We start from the raw sequence: 24,643 nt of genomic DNA on the forward strand, positions 1-24,643 counted from the left end.
TGGTCATAGCAAATTCCCATTTAATTAACTTTGGATTCTCGTAAATATATAAAGAAGTGTAAACGAGTAAATGCTTTGGCAAGGGTATTTCCACCTTCGATGTCGGAAATTAACCTTTATCCTCTGCATTTTGGTTGGTTATCTGGCGGAGTTGCATGTTGCATGTCCGCGGAGCACCTTTCACCTTAAACAGTTTGCTTTATGACCTCTTTCAGATGGATATTGTTGACGGCTGCGGCTTGGCTGTCAGGTGCTATATTCCTTCTCTTTTTTTCCCCATTTCAGTTTGTTTGATGGCTGTCTGTCCGGCTTGACATGGCTGAGGGCCAAAAAGCCGAAGCCCAAGCTTCTATTCACCTTTCACTCGAGTCCAGGGAATCCGCGGGTTCGCACCTGTGTACGTTTTTGGATGCCAGTTGGATGTACCTGCGAGCCTCGTGAGCCGCTAATTAATCGACTTTGCAGGGGCCTTGATTAAACCGAGCTCTTGGTCTTCCTCTTTACGTCCAGCTTGTTTGTTGGCAGCATTTGAACTTTCGACCCGGGCCCATAAATATCGGCAAAAGATGTGAGATACGCGACGTCGTCGTCTTGGTACGCAGCAGCAGCAGCAACTCGCAGCAACATTGCAGCAGCGGCATCAACAGAGCCATCATTAGCTACATCCATAAGCTCCAGCGGAGGCCGATGTCGATGTCGTTTAGCATGTCGGCTTTATGTCAATTAGATGTTCGTCTTCGATTAAGTCCAAGCCACTGGGCGAGCGCACATAATTTGGCGCTTGTGACAGCAATTTGCCTGCCCCACAGCCACGCCCCCATGTATATTCGTGGCATTTCGCCCCTTTTTAGGTGACATTTCGAAGCACTTGCGAGTGACAAGTTAACCCGCCTCGAGTGCGTCAATGATGACCCATTGACCAATCGATTTGGTTTGATTGATGTTTTGGGCCCGCGAACACAGGAAAGTTATTACCAATATCGATCGGAAGCACTGAAAAAGCTGAGGGCTACGTCTATCGAGGAAATAACTACACACAAATGTAAGAGAAATATACGCACATATCAAATAATTAATTTGATTATGTGATTGGCAAATCCTTAGATTGATGCTGCGCTCATAATTATCAAAAAACTGTATTATTTTATAACCCATTTCGGCCAGTGTAGTCGCGGATTTTGTGTTAAACACTTGCGATTGCCCCTAATCATCGCAGGTGCTACTTGTGTCCTGGTTCAAAGGGTGATTGCGTGAGTCCACCGAAATGGAAAAGCGGGAATCGAATCGCTATTGATTTTCTTTCGATTGCGGGTTAATTCGATAGTAATGCCATGTTCAAATTGATTGATAGGTGTAATTTGGAAGCAGAAATCAAAGGTCTAACGAGAAATCTAACGAGCACTTAACTTGAGGCAATTTACTGGGTTTTAGCTATTCTACTTGATTTTTGTGTTATACAGCCAGTGTTGAAGTAATTGGGAAAAAAGATTGAACAAAATTTGTAAAAATCTTTAAGCTATAACATTTTATACGCTTCTAAGAGTTAATTACCTAATTTAATTGATTTTGTAGTGATTGCTGTAATTTCTACCACACTTTAAACTATTTTTGTTGGCGAATCTGGTTGGATTTCCTGCTTTTGCGACTCAACGGCGATTTGCCTAAATTTTTGGCCAGCGGCTTAATTCGATATTAATTGTGCGGCCTGACTGCGGACTGACTGACTGCCCCTGACTGATGGCCGCAATTTGTTTTGGCGCAACTTGGCCAAAAGCCCACGAATGTGGGCCCGACTTATCGGGAATAAGCGATACGGCACTCCCCTCCTAACCCGTTCTTTTCGAGCAAAACCTCCCGCTGGCAACGAGCGCCAGTTTTCAGTTTGCAGATCTCGGGCACGCTCCCCAAGTTCCAGATACCAGATACAAGCAGCCAACTCCCGGCTCATTAATAAGCGCCGTCTTTAAGCTAACGTTGGCAGGCACTTGAACCACTTGTAAAATGCAACATTTGTTTGGGCGATAAAATCGAGTCCAATAAATTCACAATGAACATACCAAAAGGTGCATAAAATGCAGCCACCAGCCAGCCAACCGGCAGACGATCTCCGATCCAGATACAGATACAATGCGCCGCCTGCCATCTGTATCTGCAAGTATGCGATGCATTCTATGCACGATGTCGATGCAAAGCCGAGACGCCGGTGCCTCGGTTCGGAGTTAGGAGGTCCAGGTCTTGGACGCCTGGTAGCCACTGGCCAGCCGGAAAGCCAGCCAGCCAGCCAGCCAGAAAGCCTAATAAACGAGCGACCACCGCTGCAAAGCGACTTCGGTGAGCGCGACAAAATAAAAAATAGAGTTGTACGACGACCACCTGCAGACCGGGTCGCCCCACCAAGAGACCCCCAACCGGAGATCCAGCGTTAGAGCCCGGGGATCGGGATTACACCAAGAATAAAGTGGTGGCGATACATTTTAAGAAGTAAGTTCCCATATCGATAATTTAAAGAGTACTATCACCTAACTTGTATGGATCAAAGCTAACTTACTCCTTAGAAATTGTTAAGCAAATCCACTGGTACATCAAAAATATGTAAGTTTTTATAGCAGTCCCATTTGTTTCGCCAGGTGTACCATCTTGGTTCTCTGCCATTTGTCGTCTTGGGGCTGCGTGGCACTTGTTGTCCATTGAAATGTCGCCGTGTGCCTCCTAAAATATTCAAATCTCCTTTTGAATGCCTTGTAAAACGAGGCAGTGACCCCCAGTTCGAGCGAGCTCTTTGCATGTCGGTGTCAGGCGGCAAAGCTGATGGGCTGCTGCGGTTGCTGCAGTTGCTCCAGTTGCCGGTTTCAAAGAGGTCGTCTTGTGACTTGCGTCGTGTGTGTGGGCTGCACATTCAGCCTGGGGTATTGTAATTTAGGCTCCTCCATTGTTCCGCAGAGGGAACGGGGGGTCTTATGTTGGATTGTAAGTCACTCAAAAGAAGAAAGCGGGACCTGAAACCAGCTGAGATCACTCTGTGCTATGGCAAGTTCACGACCATCTCATGGCTATCTCACGATAATATTTATAATAATGATGTGGAGTATTTATTTCTTGTATTGCCTACTCGACTTTCCGACACTTAGCATTTCCTAGTAATCAAGCAGTCTGACCCCAACTGGTCACACCTTGCTCTGTACATGCGGCGATATTAATTGTCCGACATTACGAGTTGTCATTTGACCCAAGCCGAGCTGTCCGGCATTCGAATAAGACAATTTTCCATTGCCCAACTGCAATGGAGTAAATTGAATCAGCAGCACCCGGAGCAGCGATCGATCTATCTATTACGATCCCAGCTCAGCCACAGCCCACAAGCACACTAAGCGAAATAGATGCAGGCAAACGAAATCTATTTGGCAAGTTAATATTTAGTATTACAAGCTCTTTAAGTATATTGCTGACTGAGCTTCAAAGTGATACCATTTTTTTCCCGTGTTTTTTCATATCGAAACCGAAACCGAGGCGAGCAATTGAAGGAGAATGCTGCGTGTCGATTGCATGTTCCGCAAACTAATCGAACGAATCGATCAAATTCTCAGCGCCGCCGCCGCAACACGCAACCGCCGAAGATCGGTATATATATGAGTGGATATATATGTGGATACATAGCTATATATATCGCACAGAGGGCTGGGCGATCGACTAGCGGTAACTGACTGGAGTAACGCCCGCCGCTGGAATTCAATTATGACGATTGCTTTTAGGCGCGATCGCCGCAGCGAGCCAATAAACAAATGTACGGACAGCAAACGTACGTAATATTTAATAATAATAAAGCAAGCGCTCGACTAAGCTCCACACCAACTCCAACCAGAGGCGGGTAAAAAGGGGGTAAATGTTGAGCTTAGGCTATAGTTTTGGACATGTTTGAAGGGCTTAAAGGGGTCAGAAAGGAATCCCAGTTTAGATATCCTAGTGGATATCTGTGGACTACCCCTTTTAAAGTGAAACACTACACCCCTGCTATTGCGCTGGCGCCCGTTGGCCATGTGTTTTTTGGCCACCACCCGCACCCAACTGAAAAAAATGAAGAAAAAACACAAAATGACTTCGGTGGCCGAGTGGCAACAATAAAACTTATTTATGTCTCTGGTCAAATTTGCGTTGCTATTTTGGGACTTATTTGACAGAGCCGGCGTTTGGTTATTGTTATGGCCATGGTGAGCTTGGCTCAGATTTCGGGATTGGGTTTCGTGGCTCTGGGATTTCGGATCCCCCGATGAGGAGTGGGAGTACGAAGTGGTGCCAAGTGGTTTCAGCGCCTGTCTTTTGTTTGGTCGTGCCAAAAGGTTTACGACCTGTTAATGTCCAACTAGGCAAACTGCATTGGCCGTTTTGCCATTTTGGCCACCGTTAAGGTGGGATATTGGCATTACTATTACACACAACACACAGCGCACAAGACACAAGACACAAGACACGGCTGCTTGGCTACGCAATTTGGCGCACATTTTGTTTATATTATTTAATAAATTTCGTGTCGGACATATTTTCGTGGCATTTCGCCTGTGGGGAAGGTGTGCTGTGCTGACCCAAACTGTTTTACATACATGTGGGTTGGTAATAATATTTTGAAAGAGCGAATGCGAATGCGAAACATGAGGCATACATTAGCATGGATTTGAAATTGGTTGAAAATTGATATATTGCCTTTGTACTTTCAATCTGAAGTTGAATGCAGTTTGATCTTGAGTTAAAATTGATTTATGTTTAAATTAGATTCTGTTTTCTTGGAAAGACAGACTAATAGGCTATCTATATTGTAAGAAATATCTTGAAAACAGCATACAATCTATTCAAAAAATTAAAGAATACTGAAACTTGTCTATGAACCTACAATTTTATTATCTGAGTGCATAATTGTTAGCGTACAATGCAATTTATTCGAAGTAAGCAAATTTATGTATTTTTTAGGCGCCTGCAGTATTTATCTATTGCATTTGACTCATCACTCCCGAGTCTTACTCTGAATTGCAGTGCTCTTTGTTGAGGGAGGAATGGAGGAATAGGCTTGATTAGATTAACATTTGCCATAGGGGCATGGAGAACTATTCATTTCCGTTTCTACCAGCCTCCAATGGCAATTGTCATCTTATCATCGCCGGGTAATGCGAATGACCAATTGATCGACTGAACAGCTGGACTTTTATAGACGGCCCACATAGGCGCACGTGCACTTAATTTATTTCAATAAAAACATAATTTCCAGCCTATTATCCGCACTCTCTCACACTCAACATAATGCCAACAAAGCCGATCCAATTAAGCTCTGAATTTCTTGGATGGACTTGTTGGATGGAAGGGGGAAGTGCGGGGTTTGGAGCGTTAATCGCACCGAAAATTGGACACGCCGAACCGTTGGCATTTATGTGGGCTCAGCAGCATTTAAATTGGGAGTGCGGTGTTCTGTTCTCAATACTCGTACAATAAATCTCGAATTACATTATGCATATGAATGCGGCTTGTATTAAATTTCGTAAAGTGTTAAAATGGAGCCCGACGGAATCGGAATCCCAATCGAAATGCACCATAAAACTGTCACAGACCTCGGGTTCAGGTTCATAAAACATACTGCTACCCGACTGGGGGTCACGACGTGACTACTCCGGGTCCACCACAATCTATCTTTCGTTTCTTTCTTTCACTCGAAAGTTCGGCGGCCTGGGAAAAAGAAACAAACCGAGCCGATTCCAAAACCTTAAAGACAGTGCACGGTCTTGTGGACGCAATACGATACTTCATATTGCCATGGACATGGATTCGGTCTTGACAAACATGACACTTCATAATTCGCCCGACCGAAGGCAAACAGACTGGTGTACAAACAGCAGTTTGAATTTATATACCAGTATGTACCTTTGTCCAACTTAAACTCTTGTCCGCGCTGTGCGTGGATCCACTTGTTGATGTTGAATCAGTGTGGAGTGCGCAGGCACACTGCGTTCGCTCCATACAAAACAAGAGTATTCCTTTGAGTTATTATTATATTTTTAAAGTTTTGTTAACAAATTGTAAAGAATATGCACTTCTACTTATTAAGGGAATCGTATGCAGAAGATTGGGATGCTGAAGAATTCGCGTATGTTAACCATTTAAGTGAACCGCAGAGCAGACTTCTAAGTTGTTGTTAAAACCCTCTTTCAAATCAACCTTCTGATACCACTGTGCCGCTCCTTGGAATATTTGCTGCCACAGCTATTACCATGAATTACTTTTCTTATCAGAGACTGACTTTCGCTGTACTAAAATACGACGACCCCCGACTTGTGGCATGAATGCATTCCCATTTCCTGTGGCAACCGAAACGTCTTGGTCTTTGAAGTACAACTGACTTGAGGTTCGACTTTCGTTCGGCTTGAGTGCATGTTTGCTCAACTCACGCGTTGCACTTGAGTCAAAAGTTGGGAACCCACTATTTGTGCTTGCTTTTGCTTCATGTTTTTTATCAGCCCACGATGACCTAATGCGGCCAAATATTTGCCCCGATTTTAAATGGTTAAGTGATGAGTGCATCGCGATTACATCAACATGAACTGCCCTGAACTCCGCTGGGGCGGCCCAAAGTTCCAGCTCCTGATAATAAGTAATGGGAAAGGCGATTTCCCTGAAACGGGCATGTGATCAGCGTTTTTTAATCACATTACATAAGAACATAAAGATATGAAAGGAAAGGGCTGCAAGGAACCACAACCACAGAAACAGAATCAGAACTAAAAACAGAAACAGAGCCACAGCAACAAAGGAACATGTAAATGGAATTCAAGGAAAATATCGTAATGGAGGTGGAGAAATACCAAACAATCGACAAGTGCCTGCCACGCCAAATTGGAATAATTAAATGCCTCATCGGTGGCGAGATAATCTGCCCCCTCCGGTGCGTCGATAAACCTGAAACCCACCACCAATCAGCAGACAACGACCCCAGACCCCAGCGATCCCCGATTTCAGATTCCCGATTCCCGGGGATATACCACATGCCGGGATCTCCTCTCTTCAGTTTCCAGTTCCATAGCTCAGGCGCAGTCCGCACTTGTCCGCGACCTCTGTCCCCGGATTTGGGATCCCCCTCCCTGTATGCCCAGTATGCCCAGTATGCCCTGTATGCGTGGCATTCCTCTATCTAAACTCAAAACTCATTAATATGCTCACAGGCAAAGGCTTGTCCATTTGCCCCCGGCTGATGTGTGGATGAGGATGAGGAATGGAGCCGGGATGCGATGGCATTATGCGGTTTGTTTGCCCTGCCCGGCGATTAATGTGATGCGTGCATGGCACGCCCATTGCCCTGGATGCACTGGGAGAAATTTCACTCACAGGATGCCGCTGCTATCACTGCAAACCCGCCCTCCCACCAAAAGTCAATAGAACAACTGAAAGAGATTCTCCTGAGTTGTGTGCAATGAAACAGAAGTTAGCAAATAAGGGCAATATTATTAAGTAATCACCTAATTATACCGATTATTGTAAAGATACTGCAGTTTCTCTCAGTGCTCGTGCGTGCATTCCATCGCTTTACGAAGTGAGCCACGAAAATTAACAAATCTTTGGCTCATTAATTTGAACACTTGTTGCAACCAACCGATCGAGAGCCTCGGGGCGGGATCAAGACACCACCATTATGCATGCAGTGAAATCGGGAGCCAAGGATCAGGATCAGGAGCCGCATCCTTTGTCTGTGTGGGAAAGGGAAAATTGAGTCGCCTTGTGCATACAATTTGTCCTTAATCAGTTTTGTGTGATCCCGGCAACTTAACGCTTATTAAAGCCAAACAAAAATACATCCCTCAAGAAGGGAAACGAACCGACGTGATTTTGGTTCTGCCCACGAATATATATATATATGGGTAATGCGAAACCGAATCCCGCTTGGTTATGTCGGCAGAATATCAAAAGGTCACGGGGTTCCTGGAATGTCAACAGAGATTTCCACACGATGCACACGTGCACAGGCATGGTCTGAAGTGGATTTTGGGATTCCTGAACCTCACGGATGCATTTGTACGCACATGGAGGCTCGCTGCGGAGAGTGGGGGGTACCAGAATCTTCGGTGACTCAGTACCTGCGATAATGCTTCACACCAGCAGCAAACAGGACAACGCAAAGTGGAAATTATGAGGCACACACATACTGAAATGCACTGGCAAATGTGAGACATGTGCAGCACGGATAGTGAGGCAAGTGCAGGGGTGGATTCAATAGTTTCGGTCGCCTAGGCTGAATACATTTACATTTTCAACGGGAATACATTTAGATCCGCCCTCGTTGAGATAACTAGACAATTAGCTAACAGTCATTCCTCTTCCATTATCTCAGGCCGCCTCACTATTTGTAGAGCCTGGGAACAAGTGTCCCATGAGCAATCGTTCAAGTCATCATCGGCGAAGGGGCATTGCAATTGGGAATGCAAGCGATAAGATAAGGCCACTGCGGCGGTGGTCCTTGGGTTTGGGACCTTCTCCTGGCTTCCACTCGGATTTCTGCCGCTGACCAGGCAGAGACAAATGTTTGTTTGCCGGGACTTTGATAGCGAGTTGAAATTATCTTTCGACAGGGCCTGCTTCGGCTCGGTTTTGGGTTTGCCTTTCGGCCTGTCTTTTGGTCTCCTGATAAGCGAGTGCAGACAAATTACACGGGCCGTCGACGAGTGACAGTGCAGTTAGCAATCTGCCCAATTGCCGGAGGAGAAAGATACAGATGGACTCCTATAACTCGAGGCGGAGACTAGGAGAGTTTTGGTATTTCTCTAAGGAAATATACAATAGCAAGTAACATTCATTAGACTTGTAATCAACACTAGGAAGCAACATATCAAATTTGAGGTGCGAAAGCAGTACGTTGTATTACTTACGGAGGCTGCACTGTAGGTTACTTCCATTTCTTGCACTTTATAAAATGCATCACCATCTGCGGCATGCGTTTCACCTGTGACAATTTAGCGCGCCGGCGAGTGGTAAAAATATGTAAATTATGTGCAGCCTGATGATGCCCTCGGGCATCCATGGGCCACTTCAAAGGTCCGAGGAGCAACGCATCGCGGACCGAAAGGAAGTTTCCATTTTTGGGTGAAATTGGCAATGTCTGACCAAATAAATTACGCGCATGATTAATAAAAATGCAGTAGGAGCCGTGCCGCCAAACGGAAAGTTCAATTTGGGCCAAAATATTTTTATCGCCTCCTGCTGTCCAACTTCTTGGTCCTCCACCACTGGCTCCTCCTCCAGGAGCTCCTTCAGTTCCTTTGGCTACCGCGCATTCCCATAAATTAAACGCCAAGTTATTTGAATTCCCTTCACTGCTCAGGACAGGCGGAGATTGGGTTTTGCTCCTGCCTGGATCTTTGCATCTCCCCCAACTCTCTGCTCTGCACTGAAGAAAATTGGGCGGCAAAGCTGGTCAGTTCAAGTATTTTTAAATGAATTTGAAACTGCATTACCAAACGTAGTATATAGTGCATAGAACTAGCTCAACGTGTTTAAAATCTCTTTTGGAATAAGCTGGTATAGTTGTACCTTTTTTTACTTTCTTTAAGACCTGAAAGGTTTGAATACGATCTGCCTTTATTTAATTGCTTTGCAAAGCTTGGCAATATTTCTGCAAGTGTGCCAACCCCTTTGTTTTGATTTCACTCGGTGCTTTTGTCAAATGAATTTTGCAGCTGCCGCAACATACTAAATTGCTGGCTCTCAGGGAAGAGGTTCCATGGTCCCCTCCTGCCATCCAAAACACCCTGCGTCGCGGAGGAAGGGGCACTGGAGTTGGGGCCTCGCGATTGAGAATGGGTCTGAGGTTTGGGGTTTGAGGTTTGAGGAGGAGCTCCGTGCCCAATGCCGCTGGGCAGGAAGACACTGATTTGGATACTGTAATTCGTATTTGTCCATTTCGCGTCTTTGGCAATTTTTCCACGCTGCTCAATTATCGTGTTTCATGTTTGCATTCTTCTTGGGCTTCTGTCGCGCCTCTTGTTCTTTTCGCTTCCAGGGGACGGGGCACATTTCCTGTCCAGAACACTTTTTCGATTTCGCCATTGAACAGGAGCCCAGTCACCCGGGCTCACAGTAGCTCTTGGCAGATTGTTTTCGGTAGGGCCAAGAATTAGTTAAACTCATTTAGTTGGGCTTCGGGGCTGAAGAATGTTCTATCTGAGGAAATCATTAAGAAATAATCAAAGGGGCCGTAGTATGCAGTATATTATATTTATATATTATATTGTGCCATCAAATTGAGGCTATTTTCCAAAAAGAGATCAAGTCATTTTGGTGTACTAGAAAATTGAAAGCTGTTCTCTAACATTCTAATATACCCATTTACGTATTTCATCTGATAACGTCTGATTATATGAGGATTCTATAGAGACAAGAATCCAGAATCTCTGCCCTGCGGGTAGAGTATCTACATGCACAGCCACCGCCATAGCCACATCCACATCCTCAACCGAGTGACCAAATTGCTGAGCATGCAACGCGGTGTGGCATGCAACAACTGGCTGCAATTGTAAATTACCGTCTTGGCCACATTTTTGCGCATTTAGTCGCGCTTCGAGTGTTGCAGCTCCGTTCCGATCGGTTCCGTTTTCAATCCGCAGCTGTCTGTTCCAGCATCCCCAGCCGCCCAAAAATAAACCCGAGCTCTGGCCCAATCGCAATTACAATTCACTTTGCGCCAGGACGAAAGCGCCTTTCGGCCATTTAATTTGTGGCTTGAATTCGGCTCCGTTGTTGCTGCTTGTTGTCGGTACTTAAGTGTAATTACGCGGCGAATCTCGATCGCAGGCACTGTGCGACCTCTTTTGCCACATCGTGAACTTTTTGTCGAGGGGAACTTGGAGGGATTCAGGGGAGTTGGAGGCTGAGTTGACTGCTCATCGATGTCGCTGTTTTGTGGCCCGCGGCCCCTGATCAAGCACTTAACCGAAATCTTAAGCCACGGACACTCGAGCTTTCCCAGCAGGATCAGCAACACTGGGAAAAAAGGGTATACGGTCTGTGCCACCAAGTGGACTGGGCTTTGGTTGGATTTTCTGTTCGCTGCACAGAAATGACTCAAGAAAATGTGTGACCAGTATGTAGAATCTCCCTGTAAAGAGCCGCCTGCGGCATTGCTTTTCTTGCAGTGCATAAATGGGTGTTTCTGCTGATTTGGTGGGTTGCATGTTCTCTTTGTGTGTGCAACATTAACGGGAATCATGTGGTGAAACTTTTAATGGTCCGCGATACTGGGGCTGACTGTAACAAGAGCTTAATTTGATTTGTGTTTAACATTTTGGGCTGCTGTTGTCGTTTCGGTCTTTTGGTGTTTTGCTCTTTCGGCGTTTCGGCTTTCCGACTTTTGTGTTCTTTCAGTGGCCGAAAATGCTGATGAGGATTAAACACGAAGCCCACTAATAGCAGGCCTGCAAACAGTTAACCCATTCAGGGAGCTTAAGAGGTACGCAAACAATTATGTAAAGGTAGAAAATATATATCGATTGCTGTATATAAAAAGAGCAGAAAGAGAACAGATCTGAGTGAAAAATCATGGTACAAATTGAATTACCCCTCCACAGCTAGAACCCTTTGAGTAGTGGTAAATTGTGGAATTAGAGCTACGTAGTGGTAAATACAGCTTTGAATTTTAATTCGATTGTTTATATACGTCTTCCCGTGGGTTAACGTCTTACCCCGACGATCAGACAGTCAAGGCCAGGCCTGAATTTTTTGGGAGCTAGAAGCAGAAGCCACTTGGCCAGCCACTTGGCTGCTTGGCCACTTTGGCTTCCTGGCTTCCTGGCTTCTTGGCTTCTTGGCTACCGTCTGCTGCCACCGAGTGCAATCTATGTCAGAGCTTGACTCGTAATTAGGCTACTTGGAGTGGCACTGGGGAGCCGATCCGATCCAATCCGATCCGCAGATGCCGAGCAGCTGCTGTGGCGCGAAAATTGTTAACACATTGCTGTCACTGTGGCTACCGGACGGATCGGATCGAATGGGATAGATCTTGGGATCTTGGATCTCTTTCTTGGCTCTTATCGCGCTTGACGGGCCGTTTAATTGAAATTCGTTAAGCATTTGGCGAGAAGAGGGGCAACAAACGGAAGGCTGGCATCGCAGCCTGGGAACGGGAATGGGAAATGCTAAGACTTGGCCAACTAAGTTGCAATTTCCAGTTGCAGCTGCTTTTTCCAGCTGCACTAAGCCACCCGCAACTGCAGTCTAGTTGGATAATTGCAGTCGGTTGTTGCTGCCGCCGTTGTTGGCGTAAAAATGCTAATTAAAGTTGGTTTGTTGTCAGTGGGAGCTGCAACTGCAACTTGGCTAAGACAGCCAAGGGTTGTCCAGAAAGAGGAAAAATAAAGATTAACGAGCCAAAGAAATCGTTAAAGAAATGAAACCAGCGACTGATCACATCTGTGATTGAACAAGTTGACCCAAGAATACCCTATATAATGTCCAAATATTAACAGGAATATTATAACATTATAAGTTCAAAGGCCAACTAACATACTGCTATATCTTACTATACTGATATATCTATATAAGGATAAGACTTACTAGAACACAGGTTAAAGACAGAATAAGTAGGAGTGGGTGTAAGTACTGGTTGGCATGTACCCACAAATGCAAAGTGTATTCCGAAAAAATGAGTTGGGAAAAAATGCAAATTGTTCGTTGATGAATTAACAAAAAGGAAAATCGTGACTTATGTTTTTGGCAGCTGCAAAACGAACCGATACAACTGTCCAGCAGCAACTTGTAGCCGCGTGTTGTTGCTCCCTACGCTTTCCTTTGGCTGCCATATACAATATACAATATATATCTGCGCTCTAGTCCGATTTTTGTGGCTAATCAATGACGCAGCTTTTTGGCAGGCCGAACACCTGCAAGATCAATGGCTGAAGGCTGATGGCGGATTTCTGATTTTCGATCCGAACCTCAGCTTCCGCACGATATGGCTGCCTTATTAATGACAGAGATCGGGATCGGGGGAAACAACAGCAACAATAACGATGCCCACTAATTTGATTGGCTGGTTATAATGATTGGAGCGGTCCTAGCCTCCTCTTGGCGGATTCCTTGCCAGTCGCTCCTTTGCTCCCGCACGTTTTTCGCGTTGAACTTCACTGAACTTGAAGCTGAATTGCCAACTTGAAGAAGAGGAAACATATATTTTTATCACACTCAAAAATATACTTTTTCGATTTAAGTATTTCGGTTTAGGAAAGTATCAGCAAGTAAGCAGTATATACAACATTCATAACTATAAGACTAAGGTAACAATAAAATAGTTCAGTTCTAAAAAAGTTGCCTAAAGTGTTCTTTAGTTCGAAATCTACTTGTTCTTCTGAGTTTATATTGTAATAGATCGATATTTTCTGCCACTGCAGATTTCGATTCGGCTCTTAGTCGTGATTTGAGTGTCGTGCGAATTTTTTTGCTCAACTTGTTATAAGCAAAGGAGTATTTTCAGCCTGGACTTTTTGGCACTGAGTCGAAGACTGAACTTTGTGCAGTCACTTAATTTTTTCCCCCACTTCAGGAAAGAGAGCTGAGCTGCGCGGCAATGATGGCCAACATTTTAATGTGCTGGCTGTGGGCTTTTGTGAAATTTTTCGACCATTTAGCAGAGTTTTTGTGGGCTTTTTTGTTTCGCTTGGCTTCAAGTGGAATTTTAATGCTTTCGCACACCTGCGCACAGGCGCAGTAACGGTTATGTGCCCGTAACCTTGTTTCTGGGCCAAAAAGGTGGAGATTGTCAGCTGGCGAAATTTTTGCGACAGTCTCTGTTGGTTTCGAAATGCCTGTTGGGCTGCGGAAATGCAGCGTTCTCTGATTTATTTATATATTTATTTATTTCAAAAACCCAAGATTCTTGCTTGCAGCAAACGCTGTAAAAAATGCTCTGTAGAATCTAGCTGCCTGCCTTTGCAATTAATCTTCGAGAGCTAAACAAACGCATTTTGCCTAATTAAAATGCATTAGGGTTTGAGGGTTTGAAGGTCTAAGGTTACTCATAAAGCCGGACACGTCATGCCTTTTGGGGCAATCACAACAAACTACCTGGGACGAAATGAAAATCCTTTCCAATCACACAATCACAGCCAGCAATATCGTGTTTTTAATGGCCGATGACTCAACCTCGAAGAAGACAGAAATGAAGAGGTGAAATAAAATAAAGAAACAGCTCAGCTCGCATCCGAACAACCGAACAACCGAACCCACACACACGCACACACACCTGAGCTCCGGGGCTCTGCACACCTGAGAAACGAGAAATGCATGCAGGTGTCAATCGCCGGCCGAAGAATGGTCAGCAGCACAGTGCAGCAACATTCCAAAAAAAACTCTGAAAAGTACTGAAGATATACGTGTAGGTATATAAAAACCACCGGGAAAAGAAAAGAAAACCGAGCGCAGGCAGACGCATTACAAATTCACACCAAGTGGCACCCACAGCCGCAGAGGAATCAGATGCATCCGCAGGCCAAGCAGGGAAAATGGTTAATCATTTAGGTATAAATCTCGATCGCGTCTTTGTCTGGCATTGCCCGTGAGGCCGCCATCCAGAAACCATCTAGTAACCACCTAGTAACCCTCGCCCCTGACCAGCGCATAGTAGACCATTAACGTCCTTGTCGGTCGGTAATTTTACACTGGTGAGGAAAGATCAGGGAGCTCCAAACAGTGCCACTAATTGTTTTCCAAACATTATTACTCTTTGGGTGCCATCACTTCAAAGCATTAAGTTGGGAACATACTTCTTATAACATAAGAAGTAACTGAATTTAAATCCATCTTATTATTGAGTAAACCATAATTAAAAATATATTGCAAGATGCTAAACATAGTGTTCGGCTATACACTCCCCCTCCAGTTCATGCAAATGAGGTAAATGCATCCAATTCCGAAAAGCTCCGCGGAGCTCCATGGAGCACAGATAGAAGATCAGGGCCGGGAAAGAGCTCTCAAAGAGCGGCGACAAAAAATTCCAAGAATTGTGCGCGTCAATTGATTTACTCAGCTGTGTGCGACGGTCGTCTTCTTCGTCGGTTGATAACTCTGAGATTTGTTATATTTGCTTCATCATCGCGCCACAAACGAGGCAGTTGAAGCCGCAGTTGGAAGTAGAAGTGGAAATGGCTGGGTATGGGTATGGGTATGGGTTTGGGTTTGGGGATGGGGAGCCCGAAGGAGCGAGGCGATCTTCATCATCATCATCATGATCATGATCATCGCCACATCGTGGCGAGCACCGCACACATGTGCGCACATTAAAAAGCAAGTTTCTCAGGTGTTTAAAAGCGTTTAAAAAGAAAACAGACGCTGTGGCGAGGAGAAGGCAGAGGGACGAGCATCCCAACGAGACAACAATAAACGCAGCCGCGTCCCAGTCCATAGGAGAGTTAAAAATACTCGAACTCGTACTGGTACTATGCCAAGAGCCAAGAGCCAACAGCCAACAGCCAAGATTCAAGAGCCAGTTAAAGCCATGATCATGATCTCGCGACTTGCGAGCCATGGAAACCGCGGACGGACAGCTGGCGACGCCAACAACACCTACAATGGGGGGCGAAATAATAGATCAAGTGTCTAGGAACCAGCAAATCTAGGACTTGGTATATAAAGGATTCGCAGTGGTTTAGATATCAGAATCATAGTATAAGCAAAAAAGGGCACTTACCTTTGCCATTAGGTCGATGTTTGCCAAGTTCAAGACATGAAATCTGAAATTAAAACAAAAATCATCATATGTAGTTGATGGCAACATATTAAATAAAATGATTAATTAGTTGTATATAATCACTTATAAGAGCAGAGATATGTGAAACTTCAAAAAACATATTCATAGCCATATAGGCCACTTAATCACCTTAGCCATCAAATCTTTAGTTATGTATCTTAAACTATTAGTGCGACCCCAACTGTGAGACGCCAGCGACGACGAGCACGTGAAGGTTGCCCAGCCGCTTGGCCAAGTCGGAGATTTACTTAACGAAATCAAGAGGAAGCGCGTAGGATCGCAGCTGTGGAGGGGTTCGTAGACGGGGCTGGAGGTGGCAGTTAACCTAGCTGTCATACAGCATTGATTGCTCCGAGGCAATGGCAATACAAAGGCCCCACTGACTCCGCTTGATTGCTTGCCTTGTCGGCCCAGTGGAAAACATATAGAAATCACATGAGATGGGCGGGGGGAGCTGAAGAGGGGGCCACTGATGAGGGCGGTACATTTTTGGACCAGGTACCACCGGTGACTCAGCATCTACACACTTATTTTTTGTGTGTTAACGATGCTCGTATGCCTGGCCGGAGTTCAGCCAAAAGTTAAGTGCATGTTTTGATTGGTTTGTGGCGGCCCAAACGGATCGAGATTATGGCCTATTCAATGTAGGAGCCAACTGCGAAAGAGGCAGCTCTTCCGGGGGATTGGAATCATCTTGCCAGCGAGGATAATGTGCAACCTTATGTCCATAATCTTCTTAAGAGGTGTCACAGGCATTTATTATGGTTAAGGTAAGAGCACGTTCGTACACCAGCCACAAAAGCCAAATTAATGATGAGTCTAAATTATAGAGTTTCCAATCTGACTGTTAGGTTCTTGGCAATGCACGCAATGCGCGATTCAGAAATGCATTCTGGTGTCAAGAAGAGGAATAAAATAATGATGTGCTAGGAAGCAATGAAACTATTAACCATTAACTATTATTAAAGCCAGTTGATAATTAAGCAACCTTAGTTGCATAATGAATGAATAAAGTGGCCATGAATTAAACTCGCTCTTCCTAAATATAATACTCCTGGAAATAAGGTTGGAAATGAACAACTGGCTTCCTGAACTGGATAGCAGAATGCAAAAATACTGCCCAGCCTGGCCATAACCAATTTCTGGTTAAATATTGCTCAATCCCTTTGTTTGCCACCCTTTTACTACACCAGGCCATGGAACATCTGCAACATTAATGGCTTTTGCACCTGTTGGCCATGCGAAACTAGGCAGAATAGGTGTTAGAGCTGGGATTTAGTTGGAATGCGAAACCCAACCCTTTCATACCTCCGACTGATGAATTAAGCAAATTCTGGAAATTCCGCAACATGCTAGCAGTGGCTCTGGAAAATTGGGAATGGGTATGAGGATGAGGATGAGGCATTAACAATGGCCTGCGAGACTTAGCACCTGTGTGCCAGAATGCACTCTCTCATGGAAATCTGTACAAATATTTGACGCGAGCTGAATAGAGGGAAATTTGCATTTGCCGTAACGGCGGCGAAGAACAAAGCCAACAGGTAAATGCACTTCTTGGCCATCCGCATCATTAACACGTCGAAGAAGAGGTGCGAAATCAATCACCGATCTTTTGGTGTTTCGATCTTCATTGTTTCCTTTATCTTCGTTCAGTTTTCTGTCCAGTTTTCTGTTAACAGTAAGGCCAAGAGCGAATGGAAACTAAATTTGGAATGTTCGGCAGCGTGGAATTTAATGCATTGGCCATGGGCACGTTCGAGTGACAAATGTCAATTTGCATTCGATTTGCAAATGTTTCTTTTGGCCGCCGTTAATTGCGCCCCCGCCCCCTTATCAACCCGGCACCCAACTGTTTCCAATCACTGGAATCGGAATCGGTAACTGCCACTGTGGGCTCGACGGCTTTCAAGCTCAAGAACACACCTTAAACTGTTTTTCAGACCGCCCAACTTCACTGCGAAAAAAAGCGATACTGAAACTAAACACATTTTAAGTATGACTTATAAATCGAGAAAGTATTGTTATATTTTTCATTACTCATTATGACTTATAAATCGAGAAAGTATTGTTATATTTTTCATTACACCCGTTACTAGTAGATTAAAAGGGTATACTAAATACTTTAATATAATGTAACATGCAGAAATCAATCTAAATCTAATGTTATGATATAGCACAAATTCAAAAAATTAAAAAATGTCCAGAGCTGAACTCAATCGGATTTTAAAGTGGCATACCTCTAAATGTTTCTGGAGCCATTCTCTAAAAATCTGCATTCAAATTTGAAAATTTATTTTTTTTCAATATTTTTGTCATTTTCCTGATGTTATGATGTTGTACAAATTCAAAATAATTCAAAAGTGCCCCAAGGCTGAAGTTCTAAAGTCCATAACTCAACTTATAATAATCGGATTTTAAAGTGGCATACCTCTAAATGTTTCTGGAGCAATTTTCTAAAAATCTGCATTCAAAATTGGAAATTTTTTTTTTTTTAATATTTTTGTAATTTTTCTGATGTTATGATGTTGTACAAATTAAAAAGTGCCCCAAGGCTGAAGTTCTAAAGTCCATAACTCAACTTATATTAATCGGATTTTAAAGTGGCATACCTCTAAATGTTTCTGGAGCAATTCTCTAAAAATCTGCATTCAAATATGGAAATTTATTTTTTTTAAATATTTTTGTCATTTTCCTGATGTTATGATGTTGTACAAAAATTTAAAATAATTCAAAAGTGCCTCAAGGCTGAAGTTCTAAAGTCCATAACTCAACTTATAATAATCGGATTTTAAAGTGACATACCTCTAAATGTTTCTGGAGCAATTTTCTAAAAATCTGCATTCAAATTTGGAAATTTTTTTTTTTTTAATATTTTTGTCATTTTTCTGATGTTATGATGTTGTACAAATTAAAAAGTGCCCCAAGGCTGAAGTTCTAAAGTCCATAACTCAACTTATATTAATCTGATTTTAAAGTGGCATGCCTCTAAATGTTTCTGGAGCAATTCTCTAAAAATCTGCATTCAAATTTGGAAATTTATTTTTTTTAAATATTTTTGTCATTTTTCTGATGTTATGATGTTGTACAAATTCAAAAGTGCCCCAAGGCTGAAGTTCTAAAGTCCATAACTCAACTTATATTAATCGGATTTTAAAGTGGCATACTTCTAAATGTTTCTGGAGCAATTCTCTAAAAATCTGCATTCAAATTTGAAAATTTATTTTTTTTAAATATTTTTGTCATTTTTCTGATGTTATGATGTTTTACAAATTCAAAAGTGCCCCAAGGCTGAAGTTCTAAAGTCCATAACTCAACTTATATTAATCGGATTTTGAAGTGGCATACCTCTAAATGTTTCTGGAGCAATTCTCTAAAAATCTGCATTCAAATTTGGAAATTTATTTTTTTTCAATATTTTTGTCATTTTCCTGATGTTATGATGTTGTACAAATTCAAAATAATTCAAAAGTGCCCCAAGGCTGAAGTTCTAAAGTCCATAACTCAACTTATAATAATCGGATTTTAAAGTGGCATACCTCTAAATGTTTCTGGAGCAATTCTCTAAAAATCTGCATTCAAATTTGGAAATTTATTTTTTTTTAATATTTTTGTCATTTTTCTGATGTTATGATGTTGTACAAATTAAAAAGTGCCCCAAGGCTGAAGTTCTAAAGTCCATAACTCAACTTATATTAATCGGATTTTAAAGTGGCATACCTCTAAATGTTTCTGGAGCAATTCTCTAAAAATCTGCATTCAAATATGGAAATTTATTTTTTTTAAATATTTTTGTCATTTTCCTGATGTTATGATGTTGTACAAAAATTTAAAATAATTCAAAAGTGCCTCAAGGCTGAAGTTCTAAAGTCCATAACTCAACTTATAATAATCGGATTTTAAAGTGACATACCTCTAAATGTTTCTGGAGCAATTTTCTAAAAATCTGCATTCAAATTTGGAAATTTTTTTTTTTTTAATATTTTTGTCATTTTTCTGATGTTATGATGTTGTACAAATTAAAAAGTGCCCCAAGGCTGAAGTTCTAAAGTCCATAACTCAACTTATATTAATCTGATTTTAAAGTGGCATGCCTCTAAATGTTTCTGGAGCAATTCTCTAAAAATCTGCATTCAAATTTGGAAATTTATTTTTTTTAAATATTTTTGTCATTTTTCTGATGTTATGATGTTGTACAAATTCAAAAGTGCCCCAAGGCTGAAGTTCTAAAGTCCATAACTCAACTTATATTAATCGGATTTTAAAGTGGCATACTTCTAAATGTTTCTGGAGCAATTCTCTAAAAATCTGCATTCAAATTTGAAAATTTATTTTTTTTAAATATTTTTGTCATTTTTCTGATGTTATGATGTTTTACAAATTCAAAAGTGCCCCAAGGCTGAAGTTCTAAAGTCCATAACTCAACTTATATTAATCGGATTTTGAAGTGGCATACCTCTAAATGTTTCTGGAGCAATTCTCTAAAAATCTGCATTCAAATTTGGAAATTTATTTTTTTTCAATATTTTTGTCATTTTCCTGATGTTATGATGTTGTACAAATTCAAAATAATTCAAAAGTGCCCCAAGGCTGAAGTTCTAAAGTCCATAACTCAACTTATATTAATCGGATTTTAAAGTGGCATACCTCTAAATGTTTCTGGAGCAATTCTCTAAAAATCTGCATTCAAATTTGGAAATTTATTTTTTTTAAATATTTTTGTCATTTTTCTGATGTTATGATGTTGTACAAATTGAAAATTGCATTGAGCGCACAATATTTTTTTGCCGTGCACTGGTAACCTCTGTGGATGGCTGCTATTGAAATTGGAATTCATGGGGCAGGCCAAGAGCCAACAACCAACAAGCAACAACCTACAAGAGTCGAATCCAATAGCCATGCCCATGCCCCAACTGCCAAGTTGGCTGCAACAAGTTCAAACACATGACGTCGCCGTGGCAAAAGCAAAAGCAAAACCAAAGCAACCGAGTCGATTGTCGTGGCCTCACCCCTGGATTTCCCCCCCTTTGTAACCCCGATCCTCTGGAGGCTCCAGCCTCGGTTCAATGTCAATTTCGATTCGTCATCCGCAGCTGCGTTGATTTCTCGAGCGACCTATTCCCCTTCTCTGTTTGCTTTTCAAGCCGCGTTCTTTTTTTATGGTCATGTTAAGTTTGGACTTGGCTTTTAACACACGGACGGACGGCGGACGGAAAAGCAGGACCACCGTCGTTGATGGGGTTCATTCTAGTGTGCAGTAATTTATTGAGGCGACGGGGCGATCCCTGGTTCCCCGCTTCTCTCCTTTACCCCTACCCTCAATGCGGACATGTGTGGGCAGCCGGAGGCGAGATTACGTCGGATGCCCTTGCATCTGCAGCTGGCAATAAGGCTGAAAAGCTGAAGTTGAAGCCGTAGAATCCACTCGGACGCCCACACGATTGTCACTATCATCTTGGGCTTACTCTGCAGCTGGGGGCGATCCAGAAGTGCATTGAACGCAGGCAGAGGGCTCAATAAGTGTACAAAACTAGTGCCCGATGAGTCTGGGTGACACCCAATCGAAACTTCAAAGTTCAGCAATCGTATGTATATCACAGCTATGTATTTAATCATTTATAAATATGCTTGAACTTCTGCAGGCAGCTGGCTCTTCAAGTAATTGTTCACCGCCTTCAGCATCTGATGTATCTGATTCAACTTCTGCACCTTGGCGTGCGCCTCTTGGGTTGTGAGGGCGATCAGAAGCGGAACTAATACCATTTGCGTTAGAAATCCGGATGGATTATTCACGCTAATGCTGTGCATGTTTTGCATCGGGGTACTGATATGCGAAGCACCTGCATTGGCTGACGCTGGCACTATTTTCTTGGCCATCTCTTGATAAAGTTTTCCTTGGATTGGCAAGCAATCAAAACGGAATCAGTTGTATTTCGTTCCTTTTACTTCCACGGAAATTGCAAACACTACTCACTCGTCAAGTTAATTTTTCGTTTTGACTGGACTCAGCAAATGTCATGCCAATAGTGTGGCATTAAAAAAACAGACTATATAAAGGAAGAATAAAACAAAGTTTTCAGCCCTGGTAAACAATAAAGGTGTCGATATTAATTTGTAAGGGCGATAAATTTGTACTTCTGAGTAAGCACCCCGTTAAGCAAAGAAGCCCCTCGATTTGATAACTTCTTAATTTATAATTTTTATTAATTTTGTTTATGTGCAATGTGGGAAATTCGAAAGTAATCTCAATCTCAGCGAACTTGGACCACTGTGCACTGGGCATGCGCACAGTGGGGCTTGCGCTCTTGTCCAGTTCCAACACTTAACATTAAGGGCATTGCATATCTCATGTGTTCGGTCCAATACCCGATTCAGCTCCAATTTGTGGAGCTTGTGCTCACTTGCGCCTGATCCAAGGCCATTTGCTGTTGGTTCAACAACATTTGCGAGGGCTGCTGTTGCTGCTCAGGCTGCTGTTGCTGTTGCAGTTGCTGCTGCGTCTGCGGCTGCCGCTGCTGCAACTGCTGTTGCACTGGCGGCTGCTGCATTGTCTGCAGCAGTAGCTCCCCCATTTTGGCCCTGAAGAAGACATTCTGGTAGGGCGTCATTTGCTTCATCAGCGGCAGAAAGCTGATCAGGTAGTTGTAGTCGGAGTCGCCCACATGGAGCACACTCTTGCACCTGGCCAGATCCTGGCTGGTCGACTGCATCAGCTGCTGCTCCTCCCGCTCCAGACTCTCCAGAAAGTTGACCTGTTCGTCCACCCTCTTCGAGCAATGGCAACTGTTGGCTGCGGCGGCCGCAATGGCACTTCCCTGATTCAAATTCGGACTCAACTGGGCGGCAGTGGGTGGGACCTGCTCCTCCGCCGCCGCACTGGCCAAGGAGATGTTCTCGGAGAGCCGGCGTAACGCCTGCGGAGTGGACACGTTCTGGAATTCGCGCATCAGCGCATCGTTGTCCGCCTCCATTTCATCCGCAGCCGAGACTTGCTCGCTCTTAAAGGTCGACAGCATGGGCTCGGCTTCAGTCTTCAGTGCTGCGCTCTCCATCTCCTCCTCCTCGTCGTTGTTGCTGTTATCACGTTCCTCCCGCAACAATCGCTGGCCGTCCAGGAAACTCATGGCCTCCGCATATGACCACTGGTGACCCTGCGAGGGCGACTGCTGGTGCTTTAAGAGGCCACTTCGCCGGTTACTGCGGCGATAGCTGCAGCGCAGATTTTTCCACTTGGTGCGACAAACCTCAACTGAAATGCCAGAGAGCCCATATGCGATTAAGAAAAAGAGAACGTAAACAATGCACTCATTATACAGTACACCGAGAAAAGTTTGCACTAAATATATGATTTTACAATAATTTAAAATAATAATACCTGAAAATAACAAATTTCTTTCAAATGCTAGTGAACTTATTATAATACTAGTAATACTAGAATGCTGAATATAATATTACTATTTCAGATGGACATTAAAAAATGCCATTTAATAATATTATTTATTAAATTATTTAGTAATATTATTTTAAGTAATATTATTTTAAGAAATATTATTTTATTCATAAAATTGTAGTTATAATTGAATGTTATAACAATATTTAGGTGTATCGAAATTTGTTCCTGTTACACTAAAACGAAATTGACTACGTGCTACAGCCCGATTCCGCGCAGTGCACTCACCATCGATTCCGATGGCCTCCGCCACCGCGTTCCAGAGGCGCTGCGTCTCCGGGCGGTTGGCGTGGTCCGGGTGCCTCGAGTCCCAGAGAGCCGGCCGCTGCTGCACCTCGAAGATCAGCCTGTGCATGTCCATGTGGCAGCGTCTTTATTGGCGAACTGAGCAAAAAGCGGTTCCAAGCTGCCTTGGCGCAGGAGAGCAGAGAGTGCTATCCCTCTCTCACTCTCTCAATGCAATTGCCGCTCTCGACTGGAATTCTCTCTGAGAACTCGGAGAAAGGTGCAGTGTGCTCAACGCCGATTACCGCAAAACGGTTTGTTTACTGCACTTGCCTTTCAGTTCGGGAGTGCAAAATTTACACACAATATCCCAATGGGTAAAAGTTGTGTTATAAAATTATAGCTTTTTATTTGCCATTTCATGATATCCATTTATTTGTTATCACCTGATTATAGGAGAGGCTTTATTAAGCGCCCGTTTGTTATTTACAGAGCATTTAGAAAGTGCCTATACCGTTTAAGTATAAAATCTCTCTTGAACGCTTTTCACTCGCCTTTTGCACTTACATATTCGCTGTTTGTTCTCGCGGCTTTTTGTTGCTGCTGCTGTGCCAGACATTGAACTTGGTCGCACAGTGGGGCGAAAGGCGTTGAAAACCATGTGCTGGCCATGCTGATGAGATGGCGCGCAAAGTAGCTTCCTATCGGGGGAAGTTCCAAATATTTGCGCAGCCGGACGCTCGACGGTTGGCTAGTTGCAACATGTTGCCGCCGCAGTAACCCAAAAAGGCAGCCGGCCAAAAGTCGAGAGCAACACATGTTGCTGCCGTTGCAGCTAAGTCGGCGACAACAAGTGGACGTGGAAAATATGCGACAGCAATTATCTCCGGCTATTCCCATATAGCACATATCCCATGCAGCATATCCATATGCTGTCGCCTGGTCGGATTTGCGCACGACTTTCGCTTGCCATTCCAGGCCATTGTTGCTGCTGCTGCTGCTGCTGCTGCTGCTGTGCTGTGTGTCTCATGTTGCTGTTGTCATCAGTTGCAGCTGCTGTCAATCTGTTGGCCGCTCGCTTTCAAAAGGCAAAACATCGAAAATTTCCATGTGTCATTTCAAAAATGCAAATATGGACATGATCTGGTGCCCTGGCTCTCCTCCGCTCCCAAACTCGCATCGCCGAGCGCGGCTGCTCCTGCAAAGTCTTC

The 24,643-nt window shown here is 43.4% G+C and overlaps 1 protein-coding gene across 1 annotated transcript; it reads right to left on the bottom strand.

Moving 5' to 3' along the window:
- Positions 1-21,951: 21,951 nt before the first annotated feature.
- LOC6544898 (RNA polymerase II degradation factor 1) lies at positions 21,952-23,635 on the bottom strand. The gene is made up of 2 exons (XM_001971015.3): positions 23,436-23,635; positions 21,952-23,006 (listed from the first exon to the last, which is right to left on the bottom strand). Exons 1-2 carry the CDS (start codon positions 23,566-23,568, stop codon positions 22,129-22,131), a joined length of 1,011 nt encoding a protein of 336 aa, XP_001971051.1. The 5' UTR covers positions 23,569-23,635; the 3' UTR covers positions 21,952-22,128.
- Between the last annotated feature and the right edge of the window lie 1,008 nt (positions 23,636-24,643).

Source organism: Drosophila erecta, unplaced genomic scaffold, assembly GCF_003286155.1.
Source record: "Drosophila erecta strain 14021-0224.00,06,07 unplaced genomic scaffold, DereRS2 tig00000021-arrow-pilon, whole genome shotgun sequence".
NCBI classification, from domain to species: domain Eukaryota; kingdom Metazoa; phylum Arthropoda; class Insecta; order Diptera; family Drosophilidae; genus Drosophila; species Drosophila erecta.